Source organism: Mixophyes fleayi, chromosome 8, assembly GCF_038048845.1.
Source record: "Mixophyes fleayi isolate aMixFle1 chromosome 8, aMixFle1.hap1, whole genome shotgun sequence".
Taxonomy (NCBI): Eukaryota; Metazoa; Chordata; class Amphibia; order Anura; family Limnodynastidae; genus Mixophyes; species Mixophyes fleayi.
In genome coordinates this window covers 132,543,842-132,564,538 of record NC_134409.1, presented here as the reverse complement: position 1 = coordinate 132,564,538, position 20,697 = coordinate 132,543,842, and the positions used below count along the sequence as shown (strand labels likewise).

At 38.6% G+C, this 20,697-nt stretch overlaps 1 protein-coding gene across 4 annotated transcripts; it reads right to left on the bottom strand.

The window, feature by feature from the left end:
* Positions 1-1,120: 1,120 nt before the first annotated feature.
* On the bottom strand, positions 1,121-19,367 carry GATA2 (GATA binding protein 2). 4 transcript variants are annotated; one of them, XM_075183620.1, is made up of 6 exons: positions 19,038-19,367; positions 10,268-10,619; positions 8,627-9,181; positions 6,636-6,814; positions 4,245-4,370; positions 1,121-3,100 (listed from the first exon to the last, which is right to left on the bottom strand). In XM_075183620.1, the coding sequence occupies exons 2-6, from the start codon at positions 10,497-10,499 to the stop codon at positions 2,801-2,803; spliced, it is 1,392 nt and encodes a 463-aa protein (XP_075039721.1). In that variant the 5' UTR covers positions 10,500-10,619; positions 19,038-19,367; the 3' UTR covers positions 1,121-2,800. The 4 variants fall into 4 exon arrangements, with proteins under 4 accessions (XP_075039721.1, XP_075039720.1, XP_075039719.1 ...); XM_075183619.1 differs by lacking the exon at positions 19,038-19,367 and adding an exon at positions 16,143-16,257; XM_075183618.1 differs by lacking the exon at positions 19,038-19,367 and adding an exon at positions 11,169-11,325.
* Between the last annotated feature and the right edge of the window lie 1,330 nt (positions 19,368-20,697).

The following is a 20,697-nucleotide window of genomic DNA, read 5'->3' as shown; positions in this document are numbered from 1 at the left end:
TAAGTTGGGAAGAGGAAACTTTTAAGTAATAACTAAAATTAACATTAGGAAATATATTATTTGGAAGGCATAACATGCCTTCAAAACTTATATTTTGAAATATTATCTTAAGAAAGTCAGGTTGGTTGCGCTATGCAGATAACATGTTGAATCCTATAGCCAAAAAATAAAAAAAAATCACCATTCAGCGTGGACTATGGAGGATCTGATTAAATTTGAGGCCACCAAAACAACTTTTTTTAAATTTTATAGCACACAGGCGTATAGATAATTATAAACAAAGTTTAGATTTATACCAGTAAAGGGAACATGAGAACTCTGTATCAAAGATTCAAATGCAATAACTACAGAAGAGACACCTGTGTGGACTAATCGCTTTCATATAACACACAGTATTATCAGTGAGTATCCAGAAGCTTTATCAGAAGATGTAATCCTTAGGACACCACATTTCACACTGCAAAATGTTACTGAAATAGAAGCTACACTATTCTCTTTAATGCTGCTGTTACAGGGAACGTAATTATCATCCAAATTTCAAATTAAATAATTCTCCCTTTTTTGATATTGACAAATTTTAGAGTTGAGTTTAAAAGAATTAGCTTTTTTGTCAACTTAGTTTGTCATCCTTTTAATAACTATCTGTTGTGTTGCACGACCCAAAGCGTGGCTTTTAGAGAGGTGCGGAAATCACTCGCCAAGAGGAGCGAACCAGATTCAAGGGGACCCTGTATAAACTTAGTGTGTACGTGAGACAGTTTGTTTTTTTGTTTTTTAATTAAGACCATAAATAAAGACATTTGTCCTTGAACTTACTGCTTATAAATTTGATAAACAAAGATAATCCAAGGTTCCACAAAAGTTTGTTTTTTATTCTTAGTATTCACCTTCATTAAGTAGGATAGCATACACTTTTTACAGACAATATATAAACATGGTGTACAGGATCAACAATAACTTAAGGTCACTAATCAAAACAAGGTAATAATAAAAAAAAAATACTGTATAATTTTATGCGGCTACCGATACAAAATAATTTATTTCCGGGCCTCAGAATTAAACTGCAGGCTGACATGATATTGCACTTTCTCAATTTCTCTTGTATCAGTAATATTTTCCCTGTAACCCACCCACCCCTTTTAGGAAAAAAAAAGAAGAAAAAAAAAAAGGTACAAAATAATGTACAACTTGTACCATAAAGCATTATCCCCCTCTACAGCCAGGCTATCGAGAGAACACCCTGATAAGTTTTCTGGCCACTAAAGGTTTATAGAAAATTTTTTTAGGACCATCGGGCATCAACCCCAACACGTTCCGTTCTGATTTAATTTCAACCGTCCTACCTAATGCAGCGTTCCCTGTCCTGGTGACATTTGTACTATAGCCTCTGCTAATACGAGTTGGCCCTTTTGTGTCTATTTTGTCATTAAGTTATTGAATTTTACATTTATAATATAAATGTCATAGCAGGAATGTTGATTACAAAATGTTTCTTGTACATTTGAAAAAAGATGTATGGGTTAATGTGCTCTCTACAGCAGTCTTATAACCTCCGCACAGCTTTGCCCTTTATTTATGAATTAATATATACATAATAATGTTATATTGAATTGTTAACAGTAAGATGTTTGGAAAGGGGCAAGCATTTAATACATTACACGTTCACATTATCACATTGAGGGGGAAGGGGCGTATTTGATCTCTGCCAGTTTTGAGCCATATATGCGTTTGGTTAAATGACAGGTGTAGGAATAGAGCCCCAGTTTCTTCTGCTAATCTCAGCAGTCTTTTCTTTTATTCCTTCAAGAACCAACTTAATGCCAGAATCAGGATTGACTGATGAAATCTGGTTCCCCCAAAATATTTGTGCACATTTTACCAGATTACTCCTTGGTCACTAAATGATTTTATAATCTTGAGTGCACAACTAGAAGAAGCCATTTTGTATTATGTTAAATAAATACATTGTATATATTTGTATTTTGTTTTTGTTTTTAATGTGGAAAGCACATAGAATTTAAAGAAAATCTGGCACGTGCAATCAAAGAATGTCGGGGAACTTAGCCAACGAGTTTAAAAAAAAAAAAAAAAAAAGTGCCCCAATAACCTTGGGCCAGGTGCAATCACTTACAAGGAAACACATTAAATAATTTTCAGTGTTTGCTTTCATGGTCTCTTATTCCAAAAGCTCTTCACTAGCAGCCCTCCAGCGGCAGAAGGGTTAAGTTCAGGTCAGATGTCGATGGCGGTCTTATGTCCAAGCAAGATCGGCAGAGCAACAGAAAGTCAAAAGCTCACAGACCAGATGACCCCAGGACGAGGGCAGGGATGATTGAAAAAAAAAAAAAAAATTCAGGAGCAGAAAATAAATATTTTTTTTTTCCTTTTAAAATTAAGCTTTAGATTTTTTTTATATATAAAAGGTGTCCATTTGAAACAAATCTGCAGTACAAATCCAGCATCATCTACCACTGGGTGCTTTCAGCCCACACGAGATGGATAACTTATTTACAATATTCACAGTAATTTAAAATCAATAAAAGTCTCACGTATGTCCACCTTTACCTTCACCGCGGGTTGGTCAGGAAGTTTAAAGCAGTTAAGTTCTCTTTTTTTGTTCCAGTCCAGAGGGAGTGCTTATCTGGTCCCACCCAATAGTCCTGGTTAAGTCCAATACGGAGGCCTATCTGATGCAAGAGACGAGGTGCGAGCCAGTTCTACATTGTCTTCTTGGCGGACTCCGGGCTCCAAACCAGGCATTGCCCACATGCTCTATTACAGTCTCTAAGAGTAGATATTTTTATCCCATTGCCGTCACCATGCTGGATGGGTGTGGGTGCCCAAAGGAGAGACTAGAGGAAGGGTGGATAGGTGTCGGTGTCTGCAAAATGTGGCCAGAATGACTGAAAGGAGGCAAATGCCCCATAGGACCCATATGGCTGGCGAGTGCAGCCGCACTGAAAGGGGAGTTCTTCTCCTGCATACACTTGGAAAGTTCCTCAAAACACTCCGAGCCCTTTTTGTTTTTCTTGGACTTGTTGGACATTTTCCTATTCCTGGTCTGAATTCCTTCCTTTTTCATGGTCAGGGGCCTGTTCACCTGTAACAGAATACAAGAACATCAGTCTCAGGCTAATTTAAACCATGTACAATACATCTGGGCCCCTGCAGAATAGACATGCTATGTCACTACCATTTCCTGCAGAATTAGTATGTTAAACAACACGCACTACAAACATTGTATTGTAAACCAAATAATCTAATAAAAATGACAACTTCCTGGTATTTCTGGCCAAAGCACCTACAAATTATATTTAAAGTGTGTGTGTAATATATATATTATATGGAGCGCCCAGCACTTTGACTCATTGAGGACACTAGATTCTTCCTCTACTACAAATAGGTGTTGGGCACACTTTAAACACATGACAAATACACTGCAATCCGTATTATTGTTTATATAATCAATAGAATATATAATCATTTACATCAGTCCCTGCACCTTTGGAGCTTACATTCTAAATTCCTCCAGGTGCTCCGGTTTCCTCCCACACTCCAAAAACATACTAGTAGGTTAATTGGCTGCTATCAAAATTGACCCTAGTCTCTCTCTCCCTGTGTATGTATGCGAGTATGTGTCTATATTAGGGAATTTAGACTGTAAGCTCCAATGGGGCAGGGACTGATGTGAGTGAGTTCTCTGTACAGTGCTGCGGAATTAGTGGCGCTATATAAATAAATGATGACGATAATGAAATTCTCAATCACACACACTAGGGTCAATTTTTGTTTGAAGCCATTTAACTTATCAGTATGTTATTGGATTCCATATTTATCAATATGACATTTGTTTACATACACTTTCATTACACTCATATCTATTATATGGTTGAAATGTTCACTGCATATTTTTACAAAGCTTGTACTTTTAGGGCAGTTATGTAGACACTTTTTTTTAGCAATGCATGTTTCAGTAGATCACCTCTAGCCATCATGGGGTTAAATAATCATGGTAACAAATTGAAAGAGAAGAGATGATTGTAAGCTCATTGTGTCTGCATCTCCCTTTTGGTTTCTGAGGGCTGCAGAAGCCAAGCTGTTGCATTGTTAAGTTACATTGGATGTGACATTGCTACGGTGGGGGGAGATCCCCCGAGGGGGTACCTAACAGAAACCAAGCTCATTGAATTCCTAGCAAGCCAAGCTCAGGCTATAACATACGTCAGACTGCTGGGGCAACTTACATTGTGCAATTTATAGTACAGTCCGCAGGCGTTACACACTGGGTCCCCATTTGCATTACGTCGCCATAAGGTTGTGGTCGTTGTTTGACAGTTTGCACAACAGGTCCCTGCTCTTCGGGCTGCTGACTGTAAAAAGACAAAGGAGAACAGGTCAGTGTGTCTGGCCAACAACAAATCAGCCTTTTCACTGTTACCCAGTTAACAAGCCAGACCTGTTTATATACAATTGCAGAGTAAACCCCATTTACATTCGCAATGACAGGCAATAAAGTCCTTGATACAAACAAAGCAAAGTACCCCTCAGCCTCAATACACACAGTAGATAACAGCTGACTTGGACAACCTGTAGTTCTTTAGCTGCTGTGGAACTACGGGTCCCAGCATGCTCCGCAGCTCCACAGAAGCGTGTGCTGGGACTTGTGGTTCTACAGCAGATGAAAAGCCACTGGTTGCCTACCGCTGGTTAAGAACTAAAATGGGAAATAAGATACAAGGCATGACATTACAACAATGTCACACATGCCAACCTTTAAAAATATTTTACTGTCCATATTATAAAAAAGAAATACTGACATACTGCATTCTTACTGCTATATTACAATATACACTCGATTTGCACTGGTGCATTGGTGGTCAAAGAGTCCAGTCTGCAAATGGTACTTTTCCAAACTTCTGCTACTGTACCATGTGGATTTATTACAAATTCTGATTAAAATAATATGTTAAATATTGTAGGGTTTATTATTTAGTGAAAGAATCGGATCCACAATTTTAACGTCTTTTAATAATTACTTTTTTTCTTTCAAGCTTCTTAACAATGCCACCACTAGGGAAATCAGACTTCTAGGCTTGAAAGTCAATTAGACAGACAAGAACTATGTTCTAACATCAAGGTGACTCACAGGAATTCCCCCTTCTGCATGAGTAACCCCTGTGCTATGACTTTCAGGGTGACTTCAGAGGCACCCCTTGTACTGCTTGACAGTGAAACAGTTAATACGTCTGATCTCCCCTACTTCACCCCCACCCCCCAACCTTTCCAAGAAAACAGCCTTGCTACAAAGTATATATATCTATATTATTATTATTATGATTAACCTCACAGGCATTATTTGTAAAGTATTGGCCATTTCAAAACAGCCAGCCCTGCCTCGCCTAGGGTAAACTCTTCTAAAAGTTATTTAATGTCCGGAAACAGAAAGCCGATGTTTCCTTATCAGCACAATGCAGATTTCCGGATAGGAAGCTTGTAGCATGAGCTCAGATGGAGCCATTTACAACAAAAGAAAAAAAAGCTCCCAAATACAAAGTGTAGGTGACTCCATGGAAAATGAATAGCTTATAAAAATCTAGGGATTGTCTGAGTGGGGGAGAGAGAGAGAGAGAAAAATAACTGGAACAGCTTCTAGACTATACAAGTGCACTGACTCCTTGGACTTTCATTATGGCCGGGGTGTTCCCCTGATTTATTAGGCTGATAAGAGGTAGTTTTTGTTGCTATTAGACTGGTCAGGCAAAGTTTGAACTTAGGCGGCAGTCTGTACAGAGTGTATTGTTTTTAAGTTAATAGCATAATTGTGTTTTTAGAACACATAATATAATTAATGGCATCACAGACCTAACGTGCTTTTATATCGAGCATGGCTGCTATTGGCTCGCCAGTTGTTGTGGTTGCATTAATAGCTCATACACGATTTAAAGCACTTTATATTTTAAGGGTGGGTGTTATGTATACACTACCCCAGGGCAGTAAACAAGGTGTGTGGCAGTTTGAATTTTCTGTATTTTTATTTACCCCTGGGGGGGGGGGGGGGGTGAAGGGGGGGATCTATGTCCTCTTTGGCACTAGTACAAACCTGCCGTGATAGATGTTCCTACCCCTCGACCAAAAATCAGTTACAGTAGATGACCTTTTGCAAAGGTTAGCTAAGGCACTGACTGCATAGTGGATAGAACACTATATAAACAGTCGGATGTCAAGAGTGTTGAGCGATCTGGTGTCCCAACCTTTGGAGTGCTTGCTAAAAACATATACATCAATCTTGAGTACCCTCTAAAACTGGAATCTCATCCCTCAGCAATTACTAGTATTGACCTGAACTAACAAGAAACCTGTATTGGGTTCACAGATAAAATAGATCGCAAGCTCTGCCGTCAAAATTCATTATTTTGAATGGTGAGTGTCAAACACTCTGTGCAGATGTTATTGATGAGGTTATCGGAATGTTTTAGCTACCCATAGATCAGATAACCATTACCGCCCCTTAGTAGATTGCCAGCTCCGCAGTCCGGAACTTAATTTATTTAACCCTCAGCATTGCACTCTAATGCTTGGTATTCATATATAACAAATAATTATTAAAGAACCATATGCCCACAGCAGACACCTACCAGTCTTCGTTTCGGTTTAATGAGTGGTCGGTTTTGACCATTCATTTTGTGGTAGAGCCCACAGGCGTTACACAGATAGTGACCAGTCCCATCTCTCCTCCACAGTGGTGTGGCCGTTGCTCCACAGTTGACACATTCTCTCCCTTCTAAATGGAAACACGAAGAAACCGGATTTCTTTCTTTAAAAACAAATTCACAATATTTTTGCACTGCCCTTCAGACACAAATCACATCATCAGAAATGGTGTTGCTCTAGCTAACACGAACAGTTTGATTATTTTACACTTGTCTTTTTATTTGTAAACATTCCAGAACTTCTGATACATATTTATTTTTTTTGCAAACAGTTACAAACACTACTTAAAAACAACTTTTTTTTTCAATTGCAATATAAAATAAAAAAATATATATGTAGTAAAATCAATATATCCAAATAAAATATCAGATTTATTTAATTCTGGCAATATAGTTTGATATCTAATGTTTTCCTTTTGTGGTAATAGTTTAACAGTACAATATGTGCAAGTTCAAAGGCATACCAAAGAATTGTTTTCCTTTTAGAGCAGTGGAATGCAATTTAATACTGAGCTTAAAGTACTGTTTTGACTCAGTTAAAAGGTGTTTTTTTTTTCTCTCGCTAATTTGTATCGTTAATTGTAATAAGGAAGTATTAATTGACAGAAATTGCGTAGTATAACAATAATTAATATAGAATAAAATGTATCCTAGCTTATTGCTGTCTAGGAAGCAGGATGTCATGTCCTTCGGTTTTTATTTTCTACAAAAACAATCGATCAGTCAAACTTTTTCTTGTGGTTAAAGATTTGTTTTGGTGTTTTTTTCTTGCAGATTAATATATATATTTAGATTGATTTATAAAAATATCGTCCTATGGACTTGGCCAGGAAAGATAGATTTCCCTATTTATGGAGGGGAATTAATCTTTTTTAAATCGTCTTTTTGAGTATTTATACTACGTTTTATTTAGATTTTGTAATAAATTAGGTCTAAATAAAATTTGAATAAATAAAATGGCAAAAAATGTTAACTACAAAAGTTGCAATAATTATTTTATTTTTTTTGTTTAACCGAATCAGTCAAAAAGATACATACCAACGTAACAAAACAATTGACTTAACTTGTAAAATGTAATATATATTTGTCCTATTTATATTGGTATAAGTATCATGATTTATTATAAGAGTTTCACACACCAAAGCAGCAAATGTTATTTTAAAAGTTTTCAATGCCATGATAAAACATAATGCATCAATAAACAGGTTCTAGCTAATCTATGCCACGTATGTTTGTATATAATACAAAGTAACTTATGTTTGTCCAGAAAGTACTTGTACAAATATAACAGAATAATGCATATTCATCAGTATATATTGAAACGTCTAGTGTTGTAGCCCCGCAGGTATAATATAATGGTAATGTCATATTTAATCTATTACCCCAGCCCTGCAGCTAGCTGTACTCACCCACCCAGGTTCTGAGTATATGATGTCATGTTTGTAGTGTGTCCAATTCACCCTGCAGTGCCTTTGGCCATCTATGGATATACCAATTTATACTTGCCGTGTTTAGGAAATATTTAGGCATTTACTGGAGTGTGTTTGTTATGTATCCAGTTAGATTTCTGCATAGGAGACCTGGCGCATACAGCAGGAGTGGGGCAGATGTGATTTTGTAGCTATTCCTCTCAGCTTAAGAAATACGTTTTATTAAATTAGTGCATTTTCACTTATATAATTTAGCACGGCCTATGGTGATAAATAGCAATAATTAGTATACATTATCTCATTCTGACACTCTGGATTGATTTGTGTGAGCATATTACAGACAGCTTTGAACCTCTATCCCTCGGTATATGAGCAATTATTGCTGAATGAGCTCATTGTGTGTGTGTGTATGTATGTTGTGATTATTGATCCAGCTATTGATACAGGTAACAGTGATTGGAAGGTCGGTAGGGATGGGGTTCTCACCTGAACAGGATCTGCTCTTGCTCCTCTGTTTTGGGGTGAAGCTGGAGACTGGGCCTCCCAGGAGGCTGCCCGGGTGGAAGAGGCCGCTGCTGTAGTCGTGCGCTGCGGGCATATAGGAAGGGTAGGTGGGGATGGGGTGGTGGGTAGAGGATTGTGCGCCCATGTGTCCCAGGCTGCTCCTCAGAGGGCTGCCTCCCTCCATCTTCATCCCCTCACACAGGGACACTTGGTACTTGATACTGTCCTTGTCCTCCGCCCGGGAGATGGGGGAGGCTGCGCTGCCAGGGTCTGGGGACACGTCTTTGGGAGGGGTCGGGGGAAAGCCGAACAGGTGCGGGCTGGAGTGAGAGGAGGTCGGGCCGCCCGATGATCCCCCGCCCGGGTACAGGGAGCCGCCGGTTGCCGTGGGGTGCAGGGGGGTCTTGGCGAATGGGCTGACTGTCCAGGGGTTGTGGTGGTGGGCAGCAGACAGGGCAGACTTGCCGCTCTCCAGCCAGGGCAGTCCGGGGCTGTGCAGGATGTGTGGCCGGCACATCTGGCTGCCAGTCAGGCGAGCTGTGGGCACAGGAGACGGGCATTAGACACATATGAAATATAGCAATTTTTATATGCAGGTATACACAGCTGTCACATGATTTAGGGGGTACAAGTTACAAATTGGATACTACATGTACATACACCATCTGGTATATTTTATACAATAATAGTTGCTATATAGGAATAGCATGTGCACACTTTAACAATTAACCTAACATATATATATTTATAGTCCTTTCCACTATACGTACAGATCTACCGCATAATCTAAAGGGCACACTATAAAAACATAGGTAGTTCTGTCACATGATCTAAAGAACATGCTATGGAATTCCTGTATACATATAACCCGCTCACACTATTTTTCCCACATGTTATAATGTCATGTATCGCTCCTGTTTATACATGCGAGTATAAACTTGCAATTCTCACATGCCCTGTGCAATGTTACACAGTAAACAGATTAACCCCAATACACCACGTACTACAAAAATAATGGGACATAACATACATATCCACGCTTTATAAAAAGCGAAAAAAAAACATGTAATAGCGTTATTTAGGCCATCAAAAAAAAATAATAGAGGAGAGGGGGGTAAACAAGTACATAGAAATCGTTGAAATAAATAGGATGGGAACCCCAATCTAGTGTGAATGAACCAGTTTCATAATGCAGAGGATTGCAAAACACTGCAACCGCGGCCTAGATGAATGAATACCTCGAATCCCGGAGATCAGGGGAACAGAGCCGAAAACTGCATTAAAAATAAAATGTGCATTTTTTCTGAGGTCCGGAAAGAACGATTTCTAATTAGCTCTTCCTCTTAGAACACGCCACTCGTGTGTACATTTGTAGGGTTCAGTGCCTGCACTTCCTTATTTTGGGGACATCTTGGGTTCATTCAATAAGGTTTATTATATGAGTCACCGAGCGGTTATGTAAACCTTTGGGAGCCCGCATTGCTCAGCAAACTATCGATCGTTTTGTTGCCGTTGGCAATGTAAGGGTTACGGGCTAGTGACACGGCAGAAGGACGTATTTTAGAGTTACACTAAAGTTCAATGTTCTCTATAACCACACACAGGCATCGATAGGGGTCTTACCGTGAGCCTGGCTGTAGGAGACCCTGGCCCGGGCATGTGCAGAGTTGGCATAGTAGGGATTTCCCTGGGAATCCAGATGGTTGAAAAACACATCTACTTCATCAGGAGGCAAAAGCTGAGCTGGCTCCATGTAGTTATGTGCCAGTCCTGGGTGGTGGCTCTCTGGGTGCTGTCCATTAAGCACAGCATGGTGTGCCATCCAGCGAGGCTGGTCCGTGGCCACTTCCATCATGTCAATATTTACTCCCAAATATACCCAAAGTCCTTAGGCTGGTGCAATTCAGGCACTGGCGTCTGAAAGTGAAAGTCAACTCTCCTTAGGTCCCCCGAAAGTTAGAGAAGGCAGGAACACCTGTAAAAAGTACAAAGCATGTTACATTCTGTTCTTCCTTAACAAGCCCATTATTCCGATCAACTGTGACCACTAAATGCACAGCCCCTAACAACAAAGTTACACAAGTGTACAAGTTATAAGAGCAGCACAGTTAGATCATAGCAGCCAGCCAGCCCCTCCTGTCAGTATAGAATCAGGCAGAATGTATCACACAGGCATAATAATTACAATGTATCACTGCAGGATTACTGCTACAAATAAATACATTGTATCACTGCAGTACTGCTACAAATAAATACAGTATCATAGCAGTACTACTAATAAATACATTGTGTCCCAGCAGAAATGCTACTAATACATGATATCACAGCAGTAATATGAAGAATACATTGTATCACACAGCCGTATTGCTAATAATAAATACACTATCATACAACAACAATAAATAAAATGTATCACTCAACAGCATTGCTATGAATTATACATTTATCACAGAACGGTAACAGCATTAATAAAGGACATTGCTGCCAGCCTGGCAGTGAATGGTAGGAGACTTCTAGTACTTACAGGAGAGTCTGGTATGAAGTCCCCCTGAGATGTAGAGATTGCTAGCAGTGAGGGGAACGCAGAGATGGGAGGCTGTTACTCAGATGGCAGCCTCTCTCATACTGGCCTCCCCTGTAACATCCCGCAGCATCCTATGTCAGCCCTGGCGCCAGCTGGACTCCCTTCACTAGACATGAACTAGGGAGACGCGCACAGCTAATAACCCTCGGCCAGCCAATCAGAGAGCGTCGTCAGCAAGCTGGTAGCTGCTATTGGTCACTCCCCTGAAAATCCACATTCCCTAATTCACTCCAAACATCTAAAGAGACCAAAGATGAGGGGGGGGGGGGGCTTCGTTACTGGAGGGGGTTCATTAAGTAAGTCCACTTAATGGGAGGGATTGTCTACTACAAGATTTACATACACTATGCATGCTGTAAATGTTTATTACATTGCTATAAAAATACTCATTATATACCATTATGTCTATATACCTCCTATTTATGTATCTCTTATCTGTTAATCTAGGTGTCTCAAATCTATATATCTATCTCTCTATTTATAAATAATTATCTTTATTTAGCTATCTCTCAATTGATATATCTATCTCAATTTATCTATCATAAAAGTAGCTAACCTGGGTATGCCAACTGTTTTGACACAATAAGCATCAGCATAAGTGTTACATACACGCCTTTGTCTCTTTAATCCTTGATAAATACTATACATCAAGTAAAAATATGTGTACACTAAAAACTTATTTTTCGTGCATGTAATAATTAATAAAATGTGTCTTATAAATACGAATGTACACGTGATAAACTTCAAAGGATCACGTGTTACAATTTGATTTAGTGTAACACTGTTAAACATTTTTAAACTTTCGTGAATTGTGTTCAATTAGATCATTTTGTGTATTTATAATTGTGTATTAGAAAAAACGTGAAATGCGATGATGTAAAATAAAGACATATCGTTGTTTGTTTAGACATTGAGCATCATACTGAGCAGAATGTAATGCCCTGTGTATCATTTTGGAATGGTGTGAACGTGAAAATTATCCTATTTTATTTCCATTTTTATGCTGCTTAGGCCATAAACGACCTGTATTCAGTAACTGGGTGTAAAATGTATGGATTAACACATAAATAGCAAAATAAACAATATATTCATGTGGATAAAGTCTAGCCAGAGAGAAAACAAAGAAGTATTAGAATATGCAAAGAGAGTCTTTGTAGCATCGAATACCCCCAACACAAACACACAACTAATTAAAGTAAAACATGTTAATTCACCCATTAGAGTAACATAGTGATACGTTTGCAGGCACCGAGACAGGGAATGGGTTAATGCTAATAGTGGATTGTGCATGCAGTCACCCTGGGCTAGGTGATGATCAATAAAGGGTGTGTGTGGGGATGGTTTGGGGGCAGGGAGACAGGGGAACTGCTTACTGGGTCGGACTGGACCCTTTGTTTGATTTTGTGTGTGTGTTTTTCACATAAGTTGGGGGAGGGCGGATTTAAAGGGCTGAAAGTTAGTAATTAGGTAATAGGAGGCTGGCTTTTGATGCTGTCTCTCCAGTTTGCCAATCCAGCCATCCAGACGCCTGGCCTCTGACGTCACCAACTACTGCCAAATTCACAAGGAAATTATGTGTTCTTCGCTTTTAATCAAACCCCCATCACCCTGTGGAAAAACCTGGGGGCGCATTATTGATCCAATGCCCTGTCCTTTCAGTGGACATTTGGACTCACTTTAAAAGTTCTGAGAAAACAAAACAAAAAAAAACACAATATATGACTTTTTTCTGAATCTTGTGTTGTGACTCCGTGATCTACTCCCTACCCCCTGTATAGCTTTCAGAATCCATGCCATTAACTTTCTCACTGGTAATGATACAAAACCCCGGATGCCCCCATCAGTCAGTGTAGTTACAGACAGGGCACTCCGGTTGATTGATTATAGCTTATCCACTAAAAACCTTGCGATATTATTTTTGCTACCCTGTTTTCCCCTAGTGTGATCGGATAGTAAGACCTGATAGATTTAACTGATTTTCTCAAATATGAACTCTGAGCTCTGTCGTTTCCATGAAAATGATCATTTTGCATAGTTGTGGAGTTGGCAAGGCAAGCTGGAATTTGTAGTTCCACGGCCCCCGGAATGACCACCTCCGCAGAGATGGCCTGATCAGGAGAAGCATGCATATATTGTTTCTTCTATACCCTGACAGCTCACATATGTCTGACGCTTCCTCTCTGTCTCCGGCGCTGCAGAGGTTAACTCCCCATAGAGGCGGCCAGGCTGTAGGAAACGCAGATACAGACAGAGGTTCTGTGTTCAGGAGAGGGAGGGGAACCCGGGAGCTCCGGACACGGCTCAACTTGCCCCTCACAACTTTCTTCATCCTCCCTGGGTGCAGCCTGAAGAAGGGACTCCGGGTCATGGCATAGGGGGGAGACCCTGTAACATGAGTCCCCAATTGTGGGACCAGAAAAAAGAGGAGCTCTAATTGAATGTGAGTCATTTTCTAATACACAGTGCTTATAGGGAAGAATATATATATGGAGAGAGAGTAAAGGCTTGTCTCTATTAATTTAAAGAGACCTTGTCCCTGTCTTTAGCTTGGGATACAGTTTCCAGCTCTGAGTAATGTATGAGGGAATGGCTGAACGTTCTGACACTCTATTGTAAAGCAAATGAGTTAATGACTGTCTGTAATGCCCCACCGTTAGAATAGCCTGGGAAGAGAATGTGTGCTACTAAACCAGCATTTCATAATGGTTCCAGTTTGTTACGCTGTTATTTTACACACATGTCCCAGTTTAGTTCTGCAGTGCTAATTAAATCACAATGATATGGATTTTTTTTTCCATTTATCTGTATGTGCATCTTAATACACCAGTGCTTGTTCCCAGGCGCTGTCTCCTTGCACCATAAAAATCACAATAGGATATTAGGCGATATACGCTCTCTGTCACCCTGTCCACTGCGTGTCTCACTCACCAGTGTCACCTCTTGTCACCGGATAGTTGTGTATCCCCCCCCTCTGAGTACACAATCTAGTGACATTACTGGCAACTCACAACAACTGGATGACTTGAAAAAAAAAACAACTCTTCAGTGGACCAACCGCTTGTTCATAATTCACAAACTCTGCAAATCACTTCTTACTGTAGAGTTAAGAGTTCACAGAGTGTGGGTCCTGGGCTAACAATAAATTATTTTTCTGTATACAAAGTCTCAAGCTGTTTATTTTTTCCGCTTTCCACTATATGGAAAACAGCAGATATGGATAATGGGCAAAATAATATTAGCTGACATCAGGATTACAGCAATCCCTAAATAAATTTACCAAAAAGATTGAAATCAATATTGACTCAATGTACTGCGGCAGATTGTGTATGTATGTGTGTGTATATATATATATATATATATATATATATATATATATATATATATAAATTAGTAGTTAACTGTTTTTTTCAAATACACATTTATAAATGGCTGGCCACTTAGATTTTTCCTTGATTTTAAATTCTCTATTTAGTCGCCTTATACTGATTAGAGCTATAAAGAGTCTCTATGGTAGAGTGTTATAGAGAAATTACACAGAATAGTGTTTATTTCCATGTAATTATCGTGTAATAATGCAATAAAACATTACAGTAGAGCTGGTGTATTCCAATATGTGTGTGTATAGAATATGTCACTTGGTACAATAAAGTCACCAGTGAAGTTAAATACTGTGCCAGGTAAATGTCACTCCTGGCCCGGGCATCTGCTGATAAGTGATGCTTGGATTACATGTTTAGATTGGAATTAAAACCATCTCACTCTCAGATTCTTAACCCCTCCGCTGCCGGCCGACAAAGTCCTATCTCACGGTTATATATTTTTTTTTTTTTCTATTGGACCTGCAGGTAGGGGGGCTGTGGGCGCTGGGCAGAGGACCCCTGGCTCTGAGAATACAGCAGCTGAAATGGCAAGAGCCGGCTGTGGCTTTTCATTTCATTAATTCACTCAACGGGACATAAAATACCTCGCACACGACCTTCTGCAGCAGCTTAAGCTGGATCTCTGGAGCCGCATCCAGCCTCGTTCACACGGCTGGTTAAACAAGTATTCTGCCCAATTTATCTGCAGGTCTCTCTGGAGAGCAGCTCAAGCTGCAAAGCTCTGGCGTACTCTCCACAGCACCGTGTGCAAACCGCACTGGCGATGTGTCCACGACACAAATAGCGCAAAGGAATGGAAATGAGCATGTAAAACACTGGGAGGCAACTCCTGCAGCATTATATATATATATATATATATATATAATGTGTGTGTGTTTATTATGTTGTATCATCAATCTCGTGTACTGATTTATAATTATCACCGGCGTTATATACAGCAAACATTATGGCGCAAATGTTTAATACCGTGTCAAAGTCAATGTCGTTATATTGAGAGAGGGATTGTATAAACAAACTCAGCTGACGCTGCTTGAGAAGAACTACCTATACTTTGCTTTTTGCAATAGGCTGAATGTACAGGCCACCTTGGTACATGTATACAGATATGCACGTAGGGGTTGATGCTTCAATCAAACTTTCTGCTTTGGGGGATTTCATATGTATCGGATTATAATGCAGATGCAGCGTAATTATTGCGCTTTAAACTGCGTTTCTGCCTGTCATTTGTGCACATTTTCCAATCTAGTACACGCAGAAATATGTTCACTCATCCTTAGAAAACCCCATGGGCTGAATAAATCTTTTCTATTTGCTGCTTCATTCTTCTCGCCTTTCATATGTTACCCTAATTGGTTTAGCGCAATAATCACAGGAATGGAGAAAGCCAAACAAATAAAATAAAATCATGAAATCCTCCAAGTGTCAAAGTGGATAACACAGAACAATAACAAAACGCACATTTCTTTGCCAGCCAAGGCAAATGATAAGTAAGTGTGCAGCGTGAAGATGGGCCGAGGTATAAAGAAATACTTACTGGCTGTGAGACCCCAGAAGAGGCCAGGTAATGGAGGATCTTCGGGTGCCACAGGACAAGCCCTTAATTCCAGCACAATCGCTGCTCTCCACACACAGGCGCACAGCTCTCTGCTCCTTCGCTTCCCAGGTACAAACATTATAGGCACGTACCACTGGCGTCACATTCTACACACTCACAATCACCCTTCCGGGTTCCTCCTGCCACTGCCCATATTGGGGGGCACTGTATACATTTATGTATGTGTTACCATCCATGTGTACATTCCGACATTCACACTCGAGGTGTGTATATATAAATATATGTATAGTATACAGTTTGATGACATAAATTTATACTTGTATATATATAACACCAATGTCAATTATTGGTTAACTCTGCCCTGCATGTTGACATGTTGGGTGTTAGAGACGCATTTCACATGCGTTAGATGGATACAGTTAGAGGCATTGGGAAAACTACACACAAGCTGCCACTGAATCCTCCAGGAACCAGACGCTGTCGTTCATTAGAGGTTGTGCTCTTTATACCAGCAGCTGACAACTTGCAAATACATTGTATTAACCTGTAATTTGTTTGCAATTTGTCAGTCATATTATTACAACATTGTGCAGGACTTAAGAGCCCCACACTCTTCCCATGACACAGTTACTGACACTAATGTACAGGCAAGGGAGAGAAACGTTTTTACACAATCAATCTCCATCCACAACACACTTTCGTCATTTCAAGTGTTTGCTTTTACCTCTCAGGGCTGCTGGTACACACACATGTACATAAAACACTGAATATTCCACGTAATGGATAAGATAATCATAGATACAATTGGGAATTATAGAGATGCAGCTGATGGATCTCATCGCATTGGAATAACACACTCAAGGATTCAAATCATTCACCCAGGCGTAGTGCAAGTCGCCCAGATAAATCCCTTTATTCCTCCAAATCAGCCCTCAATGCAGCCAGTGTCTGGGGCACGTGTGTGAATGTTTAAGTCGCCCTAATGTTAAGTCAGGACAAAACACGAGGGTTTCCTGCGGATTTCAGACCTGCTTTTCTCCTACACAAAAAATGCACTTAAACATGCAAAGCTGTGTAAATCTTCTGCACGGGACCGGGCTGTCCCTATATAGCAGGTGCTGATAGTCTGTGCCCAGTCGTCTCCACTGCGACTGACTGCGACGTTCACGCTGCAAGCCTGCGTTATTCTAGATATCTATATATTTACACTGCAAGCCTGCATCATTCTGCACTCCAAATATGATCGATTACATTTATAACAGTATATATATTTATTTTTTAAAAAACCTAATCCATATACATTCATACACACAGCATTTATAGTTTCTCGGGCATCGTTTACGTGTAACAGGTCAACATTAATCAAGTATCATTATTTCCAGCAAGTTATTACTTTAGATTCTAGTTAGTAGTTAGTTGTTGCACTCCTGGCATGTTTATTTTATGAAACACAAATACTAATAATGTTTTAGGTTTAACAAAAATATTTTGGAGATTATCATTTACAATTGAACATGAGAGAAGCCTGCTAAATGATGATAGATTACAAAAGTCAAATAATGCAAAATGTTACCAATAAAATGATGGGCACGATTTAAAGTGAGGATATCCCTACTTTTTAAAGAGTAGATTGAAACGACAAAACAATTGCTTGTTTGGGGAATTATTAACACGCGGTATTAGCGGAAATATTTACGACAAAGTATTTAAATCCGCGCAAATTTTAATTTATTCTGAATATATATTATCTGTATGCCCAGTTGAAAGCGCGTCCTTTAAAGATTAAATATTTGAAAAATAAACTGTAGTTAAAACCCACTAACTCATGTGTGCGATATGTGCGTGTGTGTGTGTATATATATATATATATATATATATATATATATATATATATATATATATATATATATATATATGTGTGTGTATGGATATATATATATATATATATATATATATATATATATATATATATATATATATATATATAATTTTATATAGTGGAAAATCTGATATTTTATACATGCTTGTATCTACCCGATGTAGGCAAGTAGATAGTTATAACGTGTATGAGGGAATAGACTGCAACATGATGGGGTAGACACAATAGGGAAACGATGTGTCTTTATTTGACTCTCCAGCTGCTATCTGTCACATATCATTTAGAAAGTTACCAAATATCTGTCCCTCAGGATGAACCGCTCCGCAATTATACACTGGGCACTGAACAATATCCTACTGTATTTATACAGTCACATATCACACAGGACTAGAAATCACTTTCATCACCTTAATAAAGAGATACAATAACACTTAGGTTGCATAACAAGGGTAATATAAACCTTCTAGTATAAACAAGAAACCGCATATGTAAAAGGTGCCCTGAAATCTTAAGTGTGTATGTGTATATATATATATATATATATATATATATATATATATATATGTATATATATGTATATATATATATATATATATATAAATTATTTTGTAATTGCATGAAGTACTGGAATATATATATATGTGTGTGTGTGTGTGTATATATATGTGTGAATATATATATATATATATATATATATATATATATATATATGTGTGTGTGTGTATATATATGTGTGTATGTGTGAATATATATATATATATATATATATATATATGTATGTGTGTGTGTATATATATATGTGTGTATATATATATATATATATATATATATATATATATATATATATATATATATATATTATGTATATGTATATTTAGATCTGTAAGAAATGTTGACCACCCATTAAGCTGTATTAATATTCAGAAATACGGAAATGATTAGATGATGCCTGGGAGTATAATAAATATACTGGAATAGTCCGTTTCCTGCCTTACCTTATATCCCTTTTTGCTGGGTTTAAATCCCCTCCAAACAGGCAGACGTGGGTTGAACACAGCTCACTGGACCCTCTTGTATAGGGAACAGCTGAAGGCTGGGCAGGCGGTCGACACACCAGCACAGGGGTTGCCAGCCAGCCAGTCTCTCTACCACTGCCACTGGCAGCAGATATTTCCTTTTTTTTTTTTTTTTTTTTTCTAGTCTCTCACTTGCATTCGGGGATGGCACAGAGAAGCCTGTGTGTGTTTATGTACATAATAACGCGCTCTGCCCCTAGCCCTCATTTGCATTGTTACAATATCTATACAAGCTCATCGCATTGTCTGCCTCTTGCACCTATTGTTACTGGTTGCTGTCACTGCCTACGCGACTTGACTTTGATATTTGCTGTTGGATTGATATTATGGCACACAGGAGAAACAGGTCCGGGGAGAAGACCAAGAAGAGCGCAGCGCAGGCGCAACTTCCGCATCTGTTGGTCTTGTGCAACCTGTGGCTCTCCAGCTGCTGTGGGACTGCAAGGTCCAGCATGCCCTGCCCTGCTCGTGAAGTGCTGGGACTTGTAGTTCCCCAATAGCAAGAGTAGATAGGTCCACTCAGTATGTGTGGTAGAGCTATGTACCTTATATCTATGTATGTGTGCATGTATGTATGTGTGTGTGTGTGTATATATATATATATATATATATATATATATATATATATATATATATATTAATCACTTTACAAATGTATCAATCACTTTTTCCAAGTACATCTGAGAATTCTCAAGTGATCTATTTGTCTATATATATATATATATATATATATATATATATATATATATATATATATATATATAAAATTATCTATCTATCTATTCCCAAATGTATCAATCACTTTTTCTTTATACATCTGGTATTTGGGGTAATATAATGGCAATTATGTACCTGTTGTACAAGCAATTCTCCACTTAATATGGCTCCATCTTCATTCCCCCATTCCTAAGCATTGCTATAAGGAGAATATACGCCCATACCATAATATACCGTGGTTACAAGCACAGCAATGCAGGTAGCTATTGTTTGATACGTTTGACATCAATAACAGTACCAGTATTTCATAGCTGATCAGTGCTCTTAATTCCTCGCCTCCATCTGCTCTTCTATTTTCCATTTTTTCCCCCGCACCTCTTTCATTCGCAGCAAATTGCTGAATACACAGCAAATAAAATCAGCCGAATGAAGATACAGCTATCACCAAAGACATTGTTGAAAATAAAGAAATCTCTAAATGTTTAAGTCCTATTAAGGTAGTCAGCCATAACTAATATATAAAAGCAGGGTTCACAGAAGGTGCGCTTGTGTATAGGGAAGGAGCGACTGAAGAGAGAATAGGGGATGCGTTTACAGTTGTGATAGTAACAACGTTTGTCCCATCAGCCAGATAGACATGCAAATATGTATTTTACCACTTGAAGACACTATTATTAAAATATGAGACCTACACAATTAAGAAAAATGCCCAAAAAAATCTATCTTGTTCTTCCTTCACAAGCATGGTTTAAATAAAAAAAAAACTGCTCGGTAAAAAAAAAAGAAAAAATCAATTCATAAGCAAGGCTTGCAGAAAAAAACTTTAATAGGAAAAAATTACCATAATAATGAGGGTGAAAAA